This window comes from Panthera onca, chromosome A1 (genome assembly GCF_046562875.1).
Source record: "Panthera onca isolate mPanOnc1 chromosome A1, mPanOnc1 haplotype 2, whole genome shotgun sequence".
Lineage (NCBI taxonomy): Eukaryota > Metazoa > Chordata > Mammalia > Carnivora > Felidae > Panthera > Panthera onca.
Window position 1 is genome coordinate 101668908 of NC_138339.1, and position 19148 is coordinate 101688055.

Here is a 19148-nt window from a genome sequence, read left to right on the forward strand (position 1 = left end):
AGCCTGGTAGAACTGTTAACATTCAGCTCTTTTAAATAACCACAATTTGCTTTTTCAAAGTCCAAAAACATGCTGGTTTCAAGGAAAGATTCAATTACCATACACTCAAATCAGTGGGAGACAAAGAGTTTGTGTTGCATTCTAAGTTCAGTGGAAGAAGGAGAAAGCAGATGAAAACCAGAAGCAACAGGAAAATTCTAGAACAAAAATATGAATCTACATAGCCAAATAGTTTTCTCATTTCAGGTTAATGTTATTTTAGTCCCTCAAAACTAGAAAAATATAGTAATACAGGAACAAAAGCAGGAGCTCAAACTTTCTATTAACTGAGGAAATTAAGTATGAGCATAAGAAACTTAAAGAATGTAAGAGTAAAACTCAAGGTCAAAAATATATAAAGCCACAATTATTCCTGTTTGCCCAGAGAAGTAAAAGGTAACTCTTAACAGCTGGTAAAAGTATAAATATTTATACATAAACAAACCCCTCCTCTGATAAACCTTACTATAGACTATGTCTTCTCTGCCTGTAGATTAATTGAGCTCTGGTGCTCAGCAAAAATCCCTGAAAATAACGTTTTGAAAAATATTATGCTTTTTTTTTTTTTTTAAGGCTGGTTTTTTGTATTAACTCCAAAACTGATTTAGTCTATCTTACCTCCTAACATGTTGGGAGTTTTACTACTAGCCAGTTAGGCACTTGTTGAGTAACACAGCACTATCACCTTTACACTTTTTTAGACTTGTATCATCATCTCTTTTCAACACGACTAACATTCCCTGAAAGGCAAAGTAATTTGACATCATTTTTCAGACTATATAGAAAGGTTTAAAAATGCATAGGAAAGTGAACTTAAAAAGTAGCAAACGGTTAATAAATGTTTTATTTCCTAGCTACTGCACATCAAATGGCCACTAAATGAAAATGAATCCTTTTTGTCTGAAATTAAAAGTGATAGGGGTGAAACATTCTTCAGACAGTTAGCAAGAGGAAGAGAGAACTTTTTTGAAAAGTAAGAAACTGTGTTAAAGAAAAAGAGAGGGGTGCCTGGGTGGCTCAGTCGCTTGAGCGTCCGACTTTGGCTCAGGTCATGATCTCGCCGTCTGTGAGTTCGAGCCTCGCATCGGGCTCTGTGCCGACAGTTCAGAGCCTGGAGCCTGCTTCGGATTCTGTGTCTCCTCTCTCTCTGCCCCTCCCCCACTCATGCTCTGTCACTCTGTCTCAGAAATAAACATTAAAAAAAATTTTTTTTTTAAAAAGAGAAACTGAGGGCACAGTTAGGAAGAAATTTCTGTATCACTAAAGCCTCTGATTTTCAATGTGAAAATTTTCATTAAGGATTCTGAAAAATAATTCATAAAAGTATATTAACAAAATTAAAATACACTACTTATGACCTTCTTCATTCTAAATACAAAACACCATTCTGACATTTTTACTAAACAAAAACAAGACCTAGGGGTGACTGGGTGGCTCAGTCGGTTAAGCGTCCGACTGGCTCCAGTCATGATCTCACGGTTCGTGAGTTCAAGCCCTGTGTCAGGCTCTGTGCTAACAGCTCAGAGCCTGGAGCCTGTTTCAGATTCTGTGTCTCCCTCTCTCTCTGACCCTCCCCCGTTCATGCTCTGTCTCTGTCTCAAAAATAAATAAACATTAATAAATAAATAAACAAACAAAAAAGAGACCTTCATGACAACTTCAGTTTTGCCTGTACAATTAACCTTCCTTATATAATCTATTAAGTTTAGTTTTATAAAACTACTAACAAGCCCACTGAGGAAGGCTGTAATGCCACTTCAGAATATGTTCGACTGTCTTTTGTTGTTTCTTGCTATTTTACAAAGTATTAGATACAGAGCACTTTCCCTTCAAAATTCCAAATTGGAGTTAAGGTTGCCTAAAATCTACAATTTATTTTAAAAATTGGTTTATAAATAATCTAATTTTAAATACTAGTGTTTATTTCATTAGTAGTAAAATGGTTCAGCATGGATTATTGTTTAGTTAATATGTCAGAGTGCAATGAACAAAGAGTTTCTAATTATAAGATCCAGATTTGATCAGATGCCAATTTATATGCTCTTACAGAAGTTCTTGATCGTCTTCGAGCTTTACGTTTTTTCATCTACAAAATAGGGACAATAAAATGGACTTCATGGAGCAGTTAATGAACTTAAATAGACGATATGCAGCTCCTAGCAGAGCAACATGATAGGAACTCAGTCAATTCAAGTTCTCTCCAACCATTCTACCACTCTCCTAACCTCAAATACTGAATGGCATTTCTGAAATCCCAGAGAAGGCAGAAGATCAACTTAAAGTGGATTTTGTTTTATTTTTTTGCTTTGAACAAGCAGTGGTTTTATTCAACAAGCATTTGGATGCTTGCTTTGATTGTTGGCTAATCGGATTTTATATTTTGAAAAGAGAAACAACACATTCTTGTCAAAACACCAACTAAAAAGCATTCATCAAGTTCTTCTATATATTGCTTGGGAAGCACTAACACCTTTCTGGAAAGCAGTTTGGCAATAAATATCAATGGGTATATCTTGGGATTCAAACGTTGTACTGATAAATTATAAGGATATTATGAAACATGTACACAAAATGTACTCTATTCATGGATTTTCACAACACTAGAAAATTGGATGCAATTCAAATGTCCAATAAAAAAGGACTGGTTACATTAATGCACATTCATGCAGTGGAATTATCTATAAACATGTTGTGGGGTGCCTGAATGGCTCCGTGGTTGGAACATGCAAGTCTTAATCTTGGGGTTGTGGGTTTGAGCCCCATGCTGGAAGCAGAGATTACTTAAGAAAATAAAATATTGGGAAAAAAAATTACTTGGGCACAGATAAGGGAATGATGCATAGAAATAAATACATGAATGAAAAAAAAAAAAAAAACTGGTTTGATGTATTTTTGTTTAAGCCATAGGGTCTTTCAGCTAAGTTAAGAGAACCAGTACAAAATCACTTTTACCTGACAATATGTGAGGACAAGTTAAAAATATTTTTGATTGTTAAGAACAACACACAAGTAATGAACAAATCAATTAGGAAAAAAGAAACTAATGCATTCCTCACTTTAAATATATATATATATATACACATATATATTTATATACATTTACCTGATGATGACAACGAAGTTAGTGAAGTAGAAGAAGATGAATCAAGAGATGGTCCAAACAGGGGATCCCAAGCAAGTAAATCGCTGGTCCCCTTCCTACCATAACATTTAAAAAACAGATTTAATTAAGGAGTATTTTATTAGTATAAAATCTAGTCACTTATTTTTATATCACAGAATTGGAATAGCTAAATATATATGATTTAAAAGTTGGGCATTCTACCAATGGAATATGTGAGGAAAGTTTAAATTAAAATTTTATATTAATAAATAATTCGTTAACTGCTATAAGCAGACCCTCCAATAACATTATGTGAAATCACTAGGGTGGAATAGAGAAGATTAATTCCCATCAATCACACCTTGTTATACTCTAGCAATCTTTGGGGTTCTAAGAACAGAAATCATTTCAGCTTTACAAGAAAAGCAATAAAAGGGTCTAAAACAGCTGCCTAAGGACAGAAAGGTACTTAATTAATCCTACAATAGTGTCCTAGCCCCAAGTCATGGATAGAAAATTTCTTTAAGTGATAGGAAATCAGGTACAAATTTTATAAGGTCATATTTAAGTACTTTTTAAAAAATCTTTAGGGGCGCCTGGGTGGCTCAGTCGCTTAAGCATCCAACTCTTGATTTTGGTTCAGGTCATGACCTCATGGTTTGGTTCCTGAGTTCAAGTCCTGCATTGAGCTCTGAGATGACAGCGCAGATTTCTTTCTCTCCCTTCCGTCCCCAAAAATAATTTAAAACAATATCTGTTTATCCTTTTCTTTCATCTTTGAAATTGTCAAGTACAGAAATAAGCCCAACAGCTTACTTGATATAACCCTGATATAACCTTCAAAGGCCTGATTATTATAGTAGATCATGCAAGGGCAGGACTTCTCCCTGGGCAATCCACAACCTGAGTCACTGAGGCAGTCTAGTGAAATGTTTGGGTCACTCAGGTCTTTTTATGAAAGGTAACCAAGACTATGGACAAAAGCATCAAGAACACCAAAATTCAAGTTTCAAAAAAGTCAATATGCTGCATAACCAAAGATTTCCCTCTACTGACCCCTTGGAATCCACTGGACTAGTTACTCTCAAGATTGAACTTGCAGCTCTTTATTTTTTTTTTAATTTTTTTAATTTTTTTAAATTTTTTAATTTTTTTTTTTTAACGTTTATTTATTTTTGAGACAGAGAGAGACAGAGCATGAACGGGGGAGGGGCAGAGAGAGGGAGACACAGAATCGGAAGCAGGCTCCAGGCTCTGAGCCATCAGCCCAGAGCCCGACGCGGGGCTCGAACCCACGGACCGCGAGATCGTGACCTGAGCTGAAGTCGGACGCTTAACGGACTGAGCCACCCAGGCACCCCGCAGCTCTTTAATAAAAACTTATAAATCAACGTTTCTTTTTTTTCATTTTAGTCATACACCTTTTAAGATGTCTCATCTCTAAGATCCTATAGTACCTGAACTTTGCCACTACCTCTTTTTTAAAATTTTTCTTTCCAGCTTTACAGAGATATGACTGACAAGTAAAAATTATATATAAGATGTAAAAAAAAAAAATTAATCCCATTAAAACAGTATTTTAACGTATCAAACAGCCATTAATTTTTAACATTATGTTCTCACATCTTAGAAAACAGGCTCATTACAATAAAAATGGTACAGTTATCTATAAGCACATATCTAGTACCTCAACACGCACTTACATGGAAGCATACTACACATTGTATTTAAAACCTAGGATCACAACTGCATAAATTACTGAAAACAACATTTTAAAACACTTAACTTTACCTTTTAAAATGATAAATGAATACCAGCACTGTGCTCAATTAATGCCTAACTTTAAAAGTATTAAATAATTTTAAATTCTCCATTTAATGAAGACTACTTTCACTTACACAAAAGAAAAAAAACATTAAAAGAATATATTCTTACTGACAGATAATGAAAAAAAAAAAAAAAAACACATGAAAGAAACACCGGCTTAAAGTATTTTTTCCTTTTTAAAAAGAGCTAGTGGGGCGCCTGGGTGGCTCAGTCGGTTAAGCGGCCGACTTCGGCTCAGGTCATGATCTCACGGTCCGTGAGTTCGAGCCCGGCGTCGGGCTCTGTGCTGACAGCTCAGAGCCTGGAGCCTGTTTCAGATTCTGTGTCTCCCTCTCTCTGACCCTCCCCGTTCATGCTCTGTCTCTGTCTCAAAAATAAATAAACGTTAAAAAAAAAAAAAATTTAAAAAGAGCTAGCAACATGGTTTCTAGCCCTCTCCTTTTTTAACTTGAGACATCTTCTTGTTGAAGTTCATTAAAAGTGCAGTATATTTTACAGGGTTACAGCCAATAATTGAAGGAAAAAAACGAGAAAATTTCCATGAGAATAACTAGTTAAAATACAGACATATATGAACTTGGGACACTACCATTTATTTATTTATTTTTTTTAATGTTTATTTATTTTTGAGACAGAGACAGAGCATAAACGGGGGAGGGTCAGAGAGAGAGGGAGACACAGAATCTGTAGCAGGCTCCAGGCTCCGAGCTGTCAGCACAGAGCCCGATGCGGGGCTCGAACTCACGGACCGTGAGATCATGACCCAAGCCAAAGTCAGCCGCTTAACCAACTGAGCCACCCAGGCGCCCCACTACCATTTATTTAGAAGTAGTAAAGCCACCAAGGCCAAATACAGTTAAATGGATTTTTTAAAAAATTATAAAAATAGTGTCAAGTGAGAAATAATTTAAAACAACCAGTAACCCCAAAGAACAATTCACAGCTTAGAGGATGATAAACAACACCGTACTCTAATTGAAACTGCAAAGATAGTAAAATTTTCTAGGGAAAAAGTATAAAAGAATGGTATCTAAACACATTAAAGAGGGAAGGATGAATAGGTGGAGGGCACAGTTAAACTATTCTGTATGACACTATAATGTATGGAGACACACGTCCTTGCCCATTTGTCAAAACTCATAGGACATACAAGACCAAGAGTGAATCCTAATGTAAACCACAGACTTTGGGTGACAATGATGTGTCAGGGTAGGCTCAAAAATTTTAACAAATGTTTCATTCTAATGGGGGATTATGATAGTGAAGGAGGCTGGGTATATGTGGGAGCAGAGAATATACATGCAAAAACTGTATCCTCGCCTGAATTTTGCTATGAACCTAGAATTGCTCTAAATATAGTCTATTTAAAAATAAAAAAATGTGAAACTTACTCATTAGATCCAGCACATGGCTTCGATTTTGTTAGCTCTTCACCTAATTAAAATCAAAATATGAAACAATTCATAATCTGAGTAATAAAATACTTAAATGGAGACACTAATATATCTCATTACTATGAACAATTTAAAAATTATGGAATTGATAACATAAATCGAATTTTTTTAATTATGAAGAAAAGGAAAATAAGCCTTTAGCAAGTTTTCTAACAGACTTAAGAATATCAAAATAATAACTGAACTTCTGCTATATCTTCATTTCTTTTAACACCTCTGGTAAGAAATTACTTAAGTCAACTAAACTGTCATATTCATGAAAATAAAATTGGTGTTCAGATGAAAAAAATATGGGCTAGAACTTTAAAAATTAGAACATATGTTCAAATACTTAAGTATTACTCAAAAAGGATAAGTGATGAATCATGAAAGCATTTTTTCAAGCTGTAAGAATATTATTAATGATTATATTGACCAAAAGTAGTTAATTCTTGAAGGATGTCGTATCTCGAAAAATTAAAATTTTTATAGCACTCTAAAGCAACAGTCTTTATAAAATAGTCTGTTTTGCTCCCTTTTGCATTAGTAATGTGAACCATTTCATTAGCAACTATTATACAAAGGGAAAAGCATCCGTAATATGCAAAAGTCATGTTAGTTCATAAGCCAATTTCCCTGTACTTTGATGTCTTGAATCACCAACATGTAGTTGATGAATGCAAAATATATCAACATAGGTAACTGCAGCAAACTACAAGGAATACCACACTGTATATGATGCCATCATATCACATATCATGTCACATTGTCCCATCTGGCTCAATGTGGCCCTTTTTTGGCCTTAAAGTACTTACTGTGCTGTTCTCCTCCATGTTTCTACAATTTGCCCTTATCTCCATAACTCCATAAAAGGAGCCCACTTTTATCCTCATTTTCCCCACATCCCCTATCATCAAGCTACTCACCATTTTTTTTTTAAAGTAAAATCCTACTTTTAGTTTGATATAATGCATTTAATAGATCTTTTTCATTGTGCTAGAATTTTTAATAGGATTGATGTTATGGTTTTTATTAACCATTGTGTTTACAAATTGCATAACTTTTGAGTAGGATGCCTTAACTCCATTTTTCTCACCTTTGTTATTTTAATGCATGACTCTGCAGAAGATGTTAACAACCCCCTAAATTTTTTTAGTATAATTAAGTTACTATACTAAAAACCATGGAAGTAGGGTGGCTCCATAGCTCAGAGGTTAGAGCAATGGTCTTGTAAAAACCATGGAAGAGAAACTGCAATTGTGATAGGACAAATAAGTAAAGCTAAAGCTTACTCATTCTCATAGTCCCTTCTGGCTCATGAGGCTGAGTTATGTAGGTTACATTCTCAAACAGAAGCTACTATTTGGCTTTGTTGATTTCTGAAAAATGTTGTAGCCAAGTATTAAATTTAAAGGCATGTCTAAATGCTAAAATAAATAGTATACTTAAGTTGTCTCCTGTTTAAAGTAAGTATCCATCTAGTCTGTTGCTAACAGTCATGATGAGAACAAAGCATTTATTTCTATAACTATAACTATAACTATAACTATAACTATAACTATAGCTATAACTATATATATATATATATATATATATATATATATATATGGCTACAATAAGCTCAGCAAATTGCCTGATAAGTTTTAATAGATATAAAATAATCAATTTAAATGTCAAACTTACTAGATGAATTCCTATTCATCTGCACCTAAAAGAGAAAAGCAAAAACTAAAAGTTGTTAAACAAATAATTTAATTTGGTAATGAAATACTTCATAAAAATTTTTCTTAATATATTTTTTATTTTTTAAGTAGGCTCCACACCCAACACAGGGCTTGAACTCACAATGCAGAGCAAGAGTTGCATGCTCTGGCTGAGCCAGCCAGGAGCCTACTTCATAAAATATTACTGGGAACCTAACTTTAAGTTGTTTTCGGTATATCTGCTCAACTGTAAACTACATAAAAATTGTTAAAAATGCAGTATTTTTTATAGTAAAAGATAATACATGTATCTTTAATACTCAAAAGTTTTAAAATATGAAAATGTTAGTGCCTACAGCAAGATACTTTGATCTGCAAATTTAAAAAACTTAACACAAGTATTCTGAAAATCAATGTTCGAACATTAAAATGATTTTTTAAGACCATAGGTAATAATATAAAATCTTGCACTTACTGGGCTGTGTCTCTAGTAGTACATGGAAAGAAAAAGAAAGACATAGTGTACATTTTAGAATTTAAAACAGCTTATTTTCTTGGTTTCATAATTTGTCTATTACCTTCTAAACCATACCTAAAAATCTATACACCTTAAAACACATGCAGAGCATTGTTTGGGGTAGGGGACATGAGCTAGATGAGCACACTGCTCAATAAAATATACTCAAAATATCCTCTTTTCAAACCCAACATTAACTATTAAACTGTTCTCATTATTATTTATTTTCTCAGTATGAAACTAGAATGTTCAGTTTTTTAAAAAATAGAAGAGAGAGAAAAGTACAAAGGAGAAAATTTAAAACCACTAATGCTTTCACTAACAAGAGCAAGGTGCTTAACATTCTGGTATATATATTCCTCTAGGCTTTTGTTTTATTTATACATATTTTTAAAATTAGTTGTATTCTTATATAATAAAAATTTTTAGTCATTTCATAGCTTCCTACTTCATATATATATGTGTGTAGATATATATGTATGTGTACACATATATATGTATATATGTGTAGATATATGTACACATATATATGTATATATGTGTACATATATATATCATAATTTAATTTGGGTGTTAATCTTAAGGTTAAATAGCAATGGGAGAATAAAACCTCACTTCAGAAATCAGCCTTTTTTATACAAAAAAATAAATTCTAAAAGTGCATGACTGAGAGAAAAAAACTTTTTCCCAAATACAGACTTCTTAAAATATATAACAATATATAATAAAAAAATATGAAATGGGTAATACTTATTCTGTATTATCAAGGACAACAGGTTTAATATCAGTTATGATGAGCATGTACAGATAGACTAAACTGTCATCCTAAGACACGCTTTTTTCTCATTGTTTAACATTCCTGAATTTAGACTATGACATCAATGGAAAGATTAGTTATGGTGATTTTTTTCTCCTCCAAAAGCTGTTAAATATGGATCTTAGAATTGAGGAACTAACCATTATCACTAAGAATTCTTATATTTGCCTTTTTTTATAAAAAGTATGAAAAAACAAATATTGCAGTTGCAAAAGCATGCAGACACATAACTTAATGTTTAAATCCATTTTTACTGAATTCCTGTTCATATAAAGTTCATAAAATATGGATGAAAAACTTTAAAATTAGATGAGGAAAAGATTAATACTGCCAGTTCAAATTTCTGAAACATACAGACTGGAAAATAAAATAAATGGCAGAAATAGATTTTCTACATTTTTGTTTCCCAGTAAAACTTTCAAAAGGAAACAAAACTAAGCCAAACTCAAATTCATTTGCCTATATAAAAATCAGACACTGGAGACCTCAATAAAACTGATGACAAATTATAAAATATCTCCTTATCCAATATGCTTAATTAACTATTCCTAATGATATTTTATTATTCCTAAAATTAAGCAGATGCAAGTAGATAAGGTTAAAAAAAAATAAGGCTTCTACATGAAGAGTATGAACTTGCTCTTATTCTTACTTACAGATATTGCTGGGGACAGTGTGATATTTCCTATAGATACTTTTAATTCATCCAAGGAAGCCATTGTGTGATGTGAGTTATTTGGATGCACAGGTTTGATTTCTATCCGATACTTCTTTGGTTCTTCATCTTCAGAATCAGAATCACTAGATGAGTAGAAATGGTTCTCTTTGGTATGTGAGTATCAGTTAAAGAATTCGGTTCTTAAGTGATCTTAATGCATAACCAGTTTTCATACATTTACAAAAAGGAATATAAAACCTTTAAGAGATAAGGTAGACTTTCACAGAAACAGAACTACTAACTCATTAGTAAAAACATGTCAAACTATTATGGAGTCACATTTTATTATAATTAAAAATTTGAAGTTTTTATTAAACAACAGATCATTTTGTTATAACTGTCTACTTATATGCCAACACAATCCATAGGAATATCCAAATGATGAAAGGATATCATTCTGATTTGCTTCTGGTTTTATACTATAGCCTTCTTCATCTACATCAGGAATGTTCTATGGGAAGAAAAATAAAAACTGTAATCATGGATCCTACTACAGAAATACAAAAGATTAGCAAAATAGCTTCAACTATTATAGGGGCTATGTCATTTATCAAATACCAACAGGCTCATACAATAATTAAATGGAAAAGTTACATCTTTTTGGTTAAGTTAGCTTCAGATCACACTTTATGCTTCAGATATCTGAAAGAGAAAAGCACTATAAAATTAAGTAGGAGAAGCACTAAAAGGAAGAGAATAGGTGTTTGAGCAGCAACACCAACAGTTCTGTAGATAACCAAATTTTCATCCCAGTCTTCAAAGTGGAAATGAGAGATGATGAAATCAGAGGGCTGACAGTCTCAATAAATGGAAATATTTATCAAAAATACAGAAAAACAGAAATTAAAGATGACCAAGAAAATTAAAACTATACTAAAATAATCATCTTACCCATGAGCCAGGCAAAATTTCAAAAGCTTGAAAATACATTCTGTTGCCATAACTGTGGGAAAATGTACTCTTAGGCTTTGCTGGTATAAATAAAAAATAGTACAATCTCTAGAGAAAGAAATTTAGCATTATCTAACAAAAGTAGACACATATTTACTCTCCCACCCAGGAATTCAATTTCTAAGAATTTACCCTGAAGATACACCTCCAACAATTTAAAAATATGTATATAACAGATCAAAGATGATCTGTAACTCAGAACTGCTGGAGAGCATCTAATGTCCAAGCATAGTTGAATAAACTACAGTACACACAGAAAACAGAGTACTATATATCTATTAAAAAAATCAGAAGTTTCGGGGTGCCTGGGTGGCTCAGTCGGTTAAGCATCCGACTTCGGCTCAGGTCATGATCTCACAGTTCGTGAGTTCAAGCCCCGCGTCGGGCTCTGTGCTCACAGCTCGGAGCCTGGAGCCTGCTTCACATTCTGTGTCTCCCTCTCTCTCTGCCCCTTCCCTGCTCATGCTGTGTCTCTCTCTGTCTCAAAAATAAATTAACATTAAAAAAAATTTTTTTTTTTTAAATAAAAATCAGAAGTTTCTATGAACTCATAGCGAATGACTTCCAGGAAAAACTGCTAACTGAAAAAAGCATATAAAGGAACATATATATCTTTTAAGTAAGAAAGAAGGGAAATTTTAAGAACACAGATCTCTTCTTTATGGGGGAATAAAAGCCACTGGAAGGATCAATCAGAATATAATAAAGTTGGTTACCTACAAGGGAGGGTGATGAAGTAGAAGAGATAAAGGATGGAGGAACACTTCTCTAAGTATGCTATGTTAAGAGAATCCCATTTTTAAGAAATACACATTTAGGAAGTTAGGGATGAAGGACCATAATGTATAGAATTTATACTAAAATGATCGGAAAAAGAATTATATACACATACATAAACACATGTGTGTAGGGAGAATGCAAATAACTTCTAACTTACAAAAAATATACAAGAATAAAATAGTTCCAAAATAATTTTTATATGAAAAAAAAAAAGATCGCCAAGAAATGCCAGTTGGAACTGGACAGCCAATATTCTTGTACTGGTAAAGTTTACTATTCTTCGTCCATTCACTTGTTTAAGGCTCAGCAAGAACAGTATGAAAGATGATCTCAGTCACAGCATAAGGTCAAGGAGAACAAAGAGCAGAATTAACATGGCTATAGCTTCCAAACTGAATAAAAAGCCTACTGTAGCCAGCAGTGAGTTAACAGACTGGATAAAATCTAGAAATGAAAAATCTAATACAGAGTGAAGAGCAGATTCTATATATTAAAAGATGAAAAGGGGTATGTGGGTGGCTCAGTATGTTAAGCATTGGACTCTCAATTTTTTTTTTTTAATTTTTTTTTTTCAACGTTTTTTATTTATTTTTGGGACAGAGAGAGACAGAGCATGAACGGGGGAGGGGCAGAGAGAGAGGGAGACACAGAATCGGAAACAGGCTCCAGGCTCCGAGCCATCAGCCCAGAGCCTGACGCGGGGCTCGAACTCACGGACCGCGAGATCGTGACCTGGCTGAAGTCGGACGCTTAACCGACTGCGCCACCCAGGCGCCCCCAGGACTCTCAATTTTGACTCGGGTCAAGATCTCACGGTTTGAGAGGGGGAGGCTCCAAGCTATCAACATGGAGATTATCTCACTCCCTCTCTACCCCAACCCTGCTTGTGTGCTAGGGCCCTCTCTCTCTCCAATAAACATTAAAAGAAAATGATGACAAGTGATACACTTATAACCCCTAGAAATAGAGCACTTTCAGTTCTGCATATTGTTTGCTAATATGTAAATAATACTTTAAAATACTTTAAGCTTTACCAAATTGGATCCATTAGAAATCAGAAAGTTTTTATAAAATACTTTATTCTTATTCCCAGTACCCTAAAAACATACAGATATGTAATCTCCCAGAAGTTGTAAGAATTTGTTGATACCACTTTTAAATTTGTTTACAATACACTATACAGTATGATGTAATAATTTAAAATAATACTGAGCTGTTTTCTACAGGACTGAGTAAGCTGCTTCTGGACTGACCTCTTAAAGATTACAACTATAAATTCTGGCTAGAGAAACTACCGGGGGGGCACCTGGGTGGCTCAGTTGAACATCCAACTCTTAGTTTTGGCTCAGATCGTGATCCCAGGGTTGTGGGATAGAGCCCCGCATCGGGTTTTGTGCTAAGCATGAAGCCTGCTTAAGATTCTCTCTCTCTCCTTCTGCCCCTCTCCCCAGTTTGTGCTCTCTAAAAAATTAATTAAAATTTAATTTACAATTAATTTAAAAATTAAAAAAAAAACTATCTGAAGGTAGTGAAGAGTGAAAACAGAGCCATATGTTCAAAAACTTTATAAATAAATCATAATGCAGTTCTAAAAAAGGTTCAAATAACCCTCAGGGAAGGCAGGAAAAAGAAAACAAAATGAAAACCAAAGATAAAATGACACACATAAGAACTGTTATGTCAATAATTATGGTAAGCAGTCTCTATCAAAATAATACCAGCATTCTTCACAGATCTAGAACAATACCAATATTTGTATGGAACCAGAAAAGACCCCATATAGCCAAAGCAATTCTGAAAAAGAATACCGAAGCTGGAGGCATCACAATCCCAGACATCAAGATGTATTACAAAGCTGTAATCATGAAGACGGTATGGTACTGGCACAAAAACACTCAGATCAGTGTAACAGAATAGACAACACAGAAATGGACCCACAAACGTATGGCCAACTAATCTCTGACAAAGCAGAAAAGAATAGCCAGTGGAATAAAGACAGTCTCTTCAGCAAATGGTGCTGGAAAAACTGGACAGCAACATGCAGAAGAATGAACCTGGACCACTTTCTTACACCAAACACAAAAATAAACTCAAAATGGATTAAAGACCTAAATGTTAGATGGGAAGCCATCAAAATCCTAGAGGAGAAAGCAGGCAAAAACCTATTTGACCTTGGCCACAGCAACTTGTTACTCAACACCTCTCCGGAGGCAAGGGAAACAAAAGCAAAAATAAACTACTGGGACCTCATCAAAATAAAAAGCTTCTGCACAGCGAAGGAAACAATCAGCAAAACTAAAAGGCAACCTGCGGAATGGGAGAAGATATTTGCAAACGACATATCAGATAAAGGGTTAGTATCCAAAGAACTTATCAAACTCAACACCCAAAAAAACAAACAGTCCAGTGAAGAAATCGGCAAAAGACATTAACAGGCACTTCTCCAAAGAAGACATCCAGATGGCGAACAGACACATGAAAAAATGCTCAAATCACTCATCATCAGAGAAATACAAATGAAAACCACAATGAAATACAACCTTACTCCAGTCAGAACAGCTAAAATTACCGACTCAGGCAATGACAGATGTTGGTGAGGATGTAGAGAAAGAGGATCTCTTTTGCACTGCTGGTAGGAATGCAAACTGGTGCAGCCACTCTGGAAAACGGTATGGAGGTTCCTCAAAAAACTGAAAATAACCCTAGGACCCAGCAAATGCACTACTAGGTATTTACCCAAGGGATACAAGTGTGCTGTTTTGAAGGGGCACATGCACCCCAATGTTTACAGCAGCACTATCAACAATAGCCAAAGTATGGAAAGAGCCCAAATGTCCATTGACGGATGAATGGATAAAGAAGATGTGGTGTGTATGTATGTATGTATCTGTGTACACACACACACACACACACACACACACACACACACAATGGAGTATTACTCAGCAATCAAAAAGAATGAAATCTTGCTACTGGCAACTATGTGGATGGAACTAAAGGTATTATGCTAAGCAAAATTAGAGAAAGACAAATATCATATGACTGCACTCATATGAGGAATTTAAGATACAAACAGATAAACATAAGAGAAGGTAAGCAGAAATAATATAAAAACAGGGAGGGGAACAAAACATAAGAGAGTCTTAAATATAGAGAAGAGAGGGCTGCTGGAGGGGTTGTAGGAGGGGGGATGGGCTAAATAGGTAAGAGGCATTAAGGAATCTACTCCTGAAATCATTGTTGCAGTATATGCTAACTAACTTGGATGTGAATTTAAAAAATAAGTAAATAAATAAATAAATAAATATAAACTGTCCAAAGATAACAAAAGACAGATTGGTAGAATGGATTAAAAAACATGACCTAACTAACTATATGCTGTCTATAAGAAATTCACTTCATATATATAACACCATAGATGGGGGAAAGTAAAAAAAATAGAAAAAATATACCATATAAAAGTTAATTAAAAAAAAAAAAGATGGGCAACTGAGTGGCTCAGTGGATTAAGCATTCAACTCTTGGTTTCAGCTCAGGTCATGATCTCACAGTTCATGAGTTCAAGCCCACGTTGGGCTCTAAACTGAAAGTGTGGAGTCAGCTTGGAATTCTCTCTCACCTCTCTGCCCATTCCCCAGCTCATGCACACTCTCTCTTAAAATAAATAAACTTTAAAATAAAAAAATTAGGGCAGAATGACTGTCTTCTTGTTAGATAAAACCAGACTTCAGAAAGAAAATTACCAAGGTCAGAGGGGACATTGTGTCCATAGAAAAACCTGTACATGATTGTTCAAAGCACTTTTCTCTAATAGCCAAAAACTGGAAACAACTAAAGGTCCTATGATAGGTGAATGGTTAAAACAAATTTTAGTGCATCTATACCATGGAATACTACTATTTAACAACAAAAAGGAATAAACTATTCATACATGCAAGAACCTGGGTGGAACTCAAGAGAATTGTGCTGAATTAAAAAAAAAAAATCTGAAAAGGTTATGGTAGGATTCCAACTTAAATAACATTCTTGAATTGACAGAATTATAGAAATGGAGAAAAGATTATTGGTTGCCAGAGGCTAAGGAGGGTGGTGATAGAAGAAAAGTGGCTGTAAAAGGGCAATCTGCACAAAAGACCAAAAGATCCTTGTGGTCATGGAAATGCTCAGACTGCATTAATGTCATCATCCCAGTCATGATACTGTATTTCTGCAAGAAGTTACGAGGAGAAAACAGGTGAAAGGCACACGGGACTGCTCTGTACTATCTTTGCAACTTGCTGTAAATTAATTCTTTCAAAATAAATTAGGATTCTCAGTATATTAGATATTCAATGTTGAAACTATTCATAGAAACTTGGGATTGAGAAAAATTTAGACATTACCTGTTTACAATCTTTGTTCATTCAATCCATGATTTCTATATAATGGCCCCACACTGTTGGAGCAAAGCATTAGGCCAAAGCAATATGAAAAAAAGAGCAGATAACTTTACCCACTAATCTTAAAAGACAGGTTTGGATAGTGGTGGTAGTGATTTTAAAAAAATATATTGGAATAATTAATTAATTAATTGGAGGGGCACCTGGGTGGCTCAGTCAGATAAGCATCCAACTCTTGATTTCTGCTCAGGTCATGATCTCATAGGTTGGAGCCACACATTCCAGCTCCCAGCTGGCAGTGTGGAGCCTGCTTGGGATTCTTTCTCTCCTATCTCTCTGCCCCTGCCCCCACACGCTCACTCTCTCTCTCTCAAAATAAAGAAACGTTAAAAAAGGTTAAAAAAAAAGAAAAACTAAAGATGTAGTCCCTCAAAATAATTTAATTACACAGACCATTTAGAAACGGAACAGAAATTAAATGGTAATTTCCCTACCAAGACGTCTAGACCATGGATGTTTTTTAAAGAAATCATTAAGAGTACCATAGGGCACCTGGCTGGCTCAGTCAGTAGGGCATGCAACTTTCGATCTCAGGGTCATGAGTTCAAGGCCCATGATGGGCATAGAGCCTACTTAAAAAACAAAACACAACAACAAAAAAAGACTAGCCATAAAAAAGTCATAAATAGGCCATAAATAAATAATAATAGGCTATAAATAAAACAACAAAAGAAAGCCTCTTCTCCCTGCTGACCACCACTGTAACGCTCCTCTCCAAAAGTAACCACAATTAAGTGTCCAGTAATACATTCTTTAAAAAACAAAACAAAAAACACCCAAAAAATCTGCTCATTTATATTTTTAAAACAGCAGTTACTTAAAAATCATACTTGCTGCTTCTCTTTCCATATCAGCAGGCACAACAACCTAATTCTGTAACGTGTGACTATTAGAGTGAATGTTTAATAATTTATTTAACCAATCTCCATTTTGATGGATGTTTCCAGTTTTTTGTTAATATAAACAATATTGGAATAAACATGTCTCTACTTCTCTCTCCCTCCCCCTCTACATACAGCAGTCCCCCTTATCCATGGAGGATACATTCCTACACCCCAGTGGATGCCTGAAACCAAGGACAGTAATGAACCCTATGTATACTAGGTTTTTCCCTATACATACATACCTATGATAAAGTTTAATTTATAAATTAGATACAATAAGAGATTTTTTTAGACACCATAACATTAACAACAATAACAAGAATTACAACATACTATAATAAAAGTTACGTGGATGTGCTCTCTCTCTCTCTCTCTCTAAACATCTTACTTTACTGTACTCAACCGTCTTCTTGTGATGATGTGACATAATAAAATACCTATATGATAAGATGACATGAGGTGAATGATGTAAGCACTGTGACGTAGTGTCAGGCTACTAATGACCTTCTAATGATATATCAGAAAGAGGATCATCTGCTTCTGAACCACAATCAACCGTAAGTAACTTAAATCATGGAAAGCGAAACAGCAGATGGTGGGGAGGGCTACTATATGCATATATCTTGACCAAGTACATATAAAACCCTAACAGTAAATGGCAAGCAGTAGGAATGGGGAGTCAAAAAGAACATGCATTTCTTATTTGAGAAGATAGTGCCAAACTATCCGCAAGAAAGACTGTACCAATTTACATTCCTGTTAATACAAGTAAACCAAAACTTTTGCCAATATGATAGATAAATAATTTTATTTTAATTTGCATCAGAATGAGACTACCATTCTGAGCAACATTTCTTATGGTTATTTACCACTTTTACTTCTTTTTATGGAAACAGCCTGTTTTTATCATAATGCCCCTTTCCTACTGAGATGCTTGCTCACCTTTAAAAATGATCTGTATAAGAATTGATGGTACAGGATTACATGATTCTTACTATGATGAAGTTAAAGCTCTGTTGCTGAATTCTGAATTCTAATAGGGAATTCAAACTCCAGGTGTCCTCAGCTGGAATTCTAATGTTACTATATACATGCTTATGTCTCCCTCTTCCTCAGCACATGAGGCTTTTCTAATCACATAGTGAATGTCATGAATGGTTTTAATTTGTGAGTTAGATATTTTCTAATTACCACAGTAAATGTTAAACTGGTTCCTTATTGATGAAATTAAAAATATTCAAGATACATGGATTGGTGTGCTTCTTATACTTGTTCATCCTTTTGAGAACGGTATGTAAGAATTCAGCAAGGTGTAGACTCTTTATTCTTAGAGATGATGACCGAGCTCAGTAGTATATAATCACCTTAGTCTCAGAATCCATGAACATTTATTGAAAATTCCCTGAGTATATATTATGAAATTGAAAGTAAAGTTAAAATATTTATTAATTTAAAAATAGTGATAAAAGTATTGTGTTAAACATAAATATTTGTGAAAAATAAATTTATTTTTAAAATAAAAAAATGGGAAGAGTAGCATTGTTTAACATTTTTGAAAATCTTTTTAGTGTCGAGTTTAGAAGAGGACATGATTCTCACATTATTTCTGCTATCAATCTGTGAGATATTTTGTTTTGGTGGAAACATATAAAGAAAACATGACTTCATAACTCATCTCACTTATTATAAAACTGAAAAAAAAAGTAGTTTAAAATTTCTGCAGATACAGTAAAACCTTGGTTTGTGAGCGTAATTCATTCCAGAAACACATTTGTAATCCAAAGCACTTGTATATCGAAGCAAATTTCCCCATAAGAAATAATGGAAACTCAGATGATTCATTCCACAACCCAAAAATATTCATATAAAAATGATTGTAATATAATATAATAAATAAAATGCAAAATATAAAGAAAAAGAAACTAATCTGTATTTAC

The 19148-nt window shown here is 34.2% G+C and overlaps 1 protein-coding gene across 1 annotated transcript in view; it reads right to left on the reverse strand.

Moving 5' to 3' along the window:
- Positions 1 to 19148, reverse strand: part of FCHO2 (FCH and mu domain containing endocytic adaptor 2) — a 124286-nt gene that overhangs the window by 30233 nt on the left and 74905 nt on the right. Inside the window, 6 exon segments of the mRNA XM_060635563.3 lie at positions 3143 to 3237; positions 6361 to 6403; positions 8086 to 8110; positions 8581 to 8592; positions 10096 to 10268; positions 10548 to 10608. Of these exon segments, the coding sequence (XP_060491546.2) occupies positions 3143 to 3237; positions 6361 to 6403; positions 8086 to 8110; positions 8581 to 8592; positions 10096 to 10268; positions 10548 to 10608 (409 nt within the window).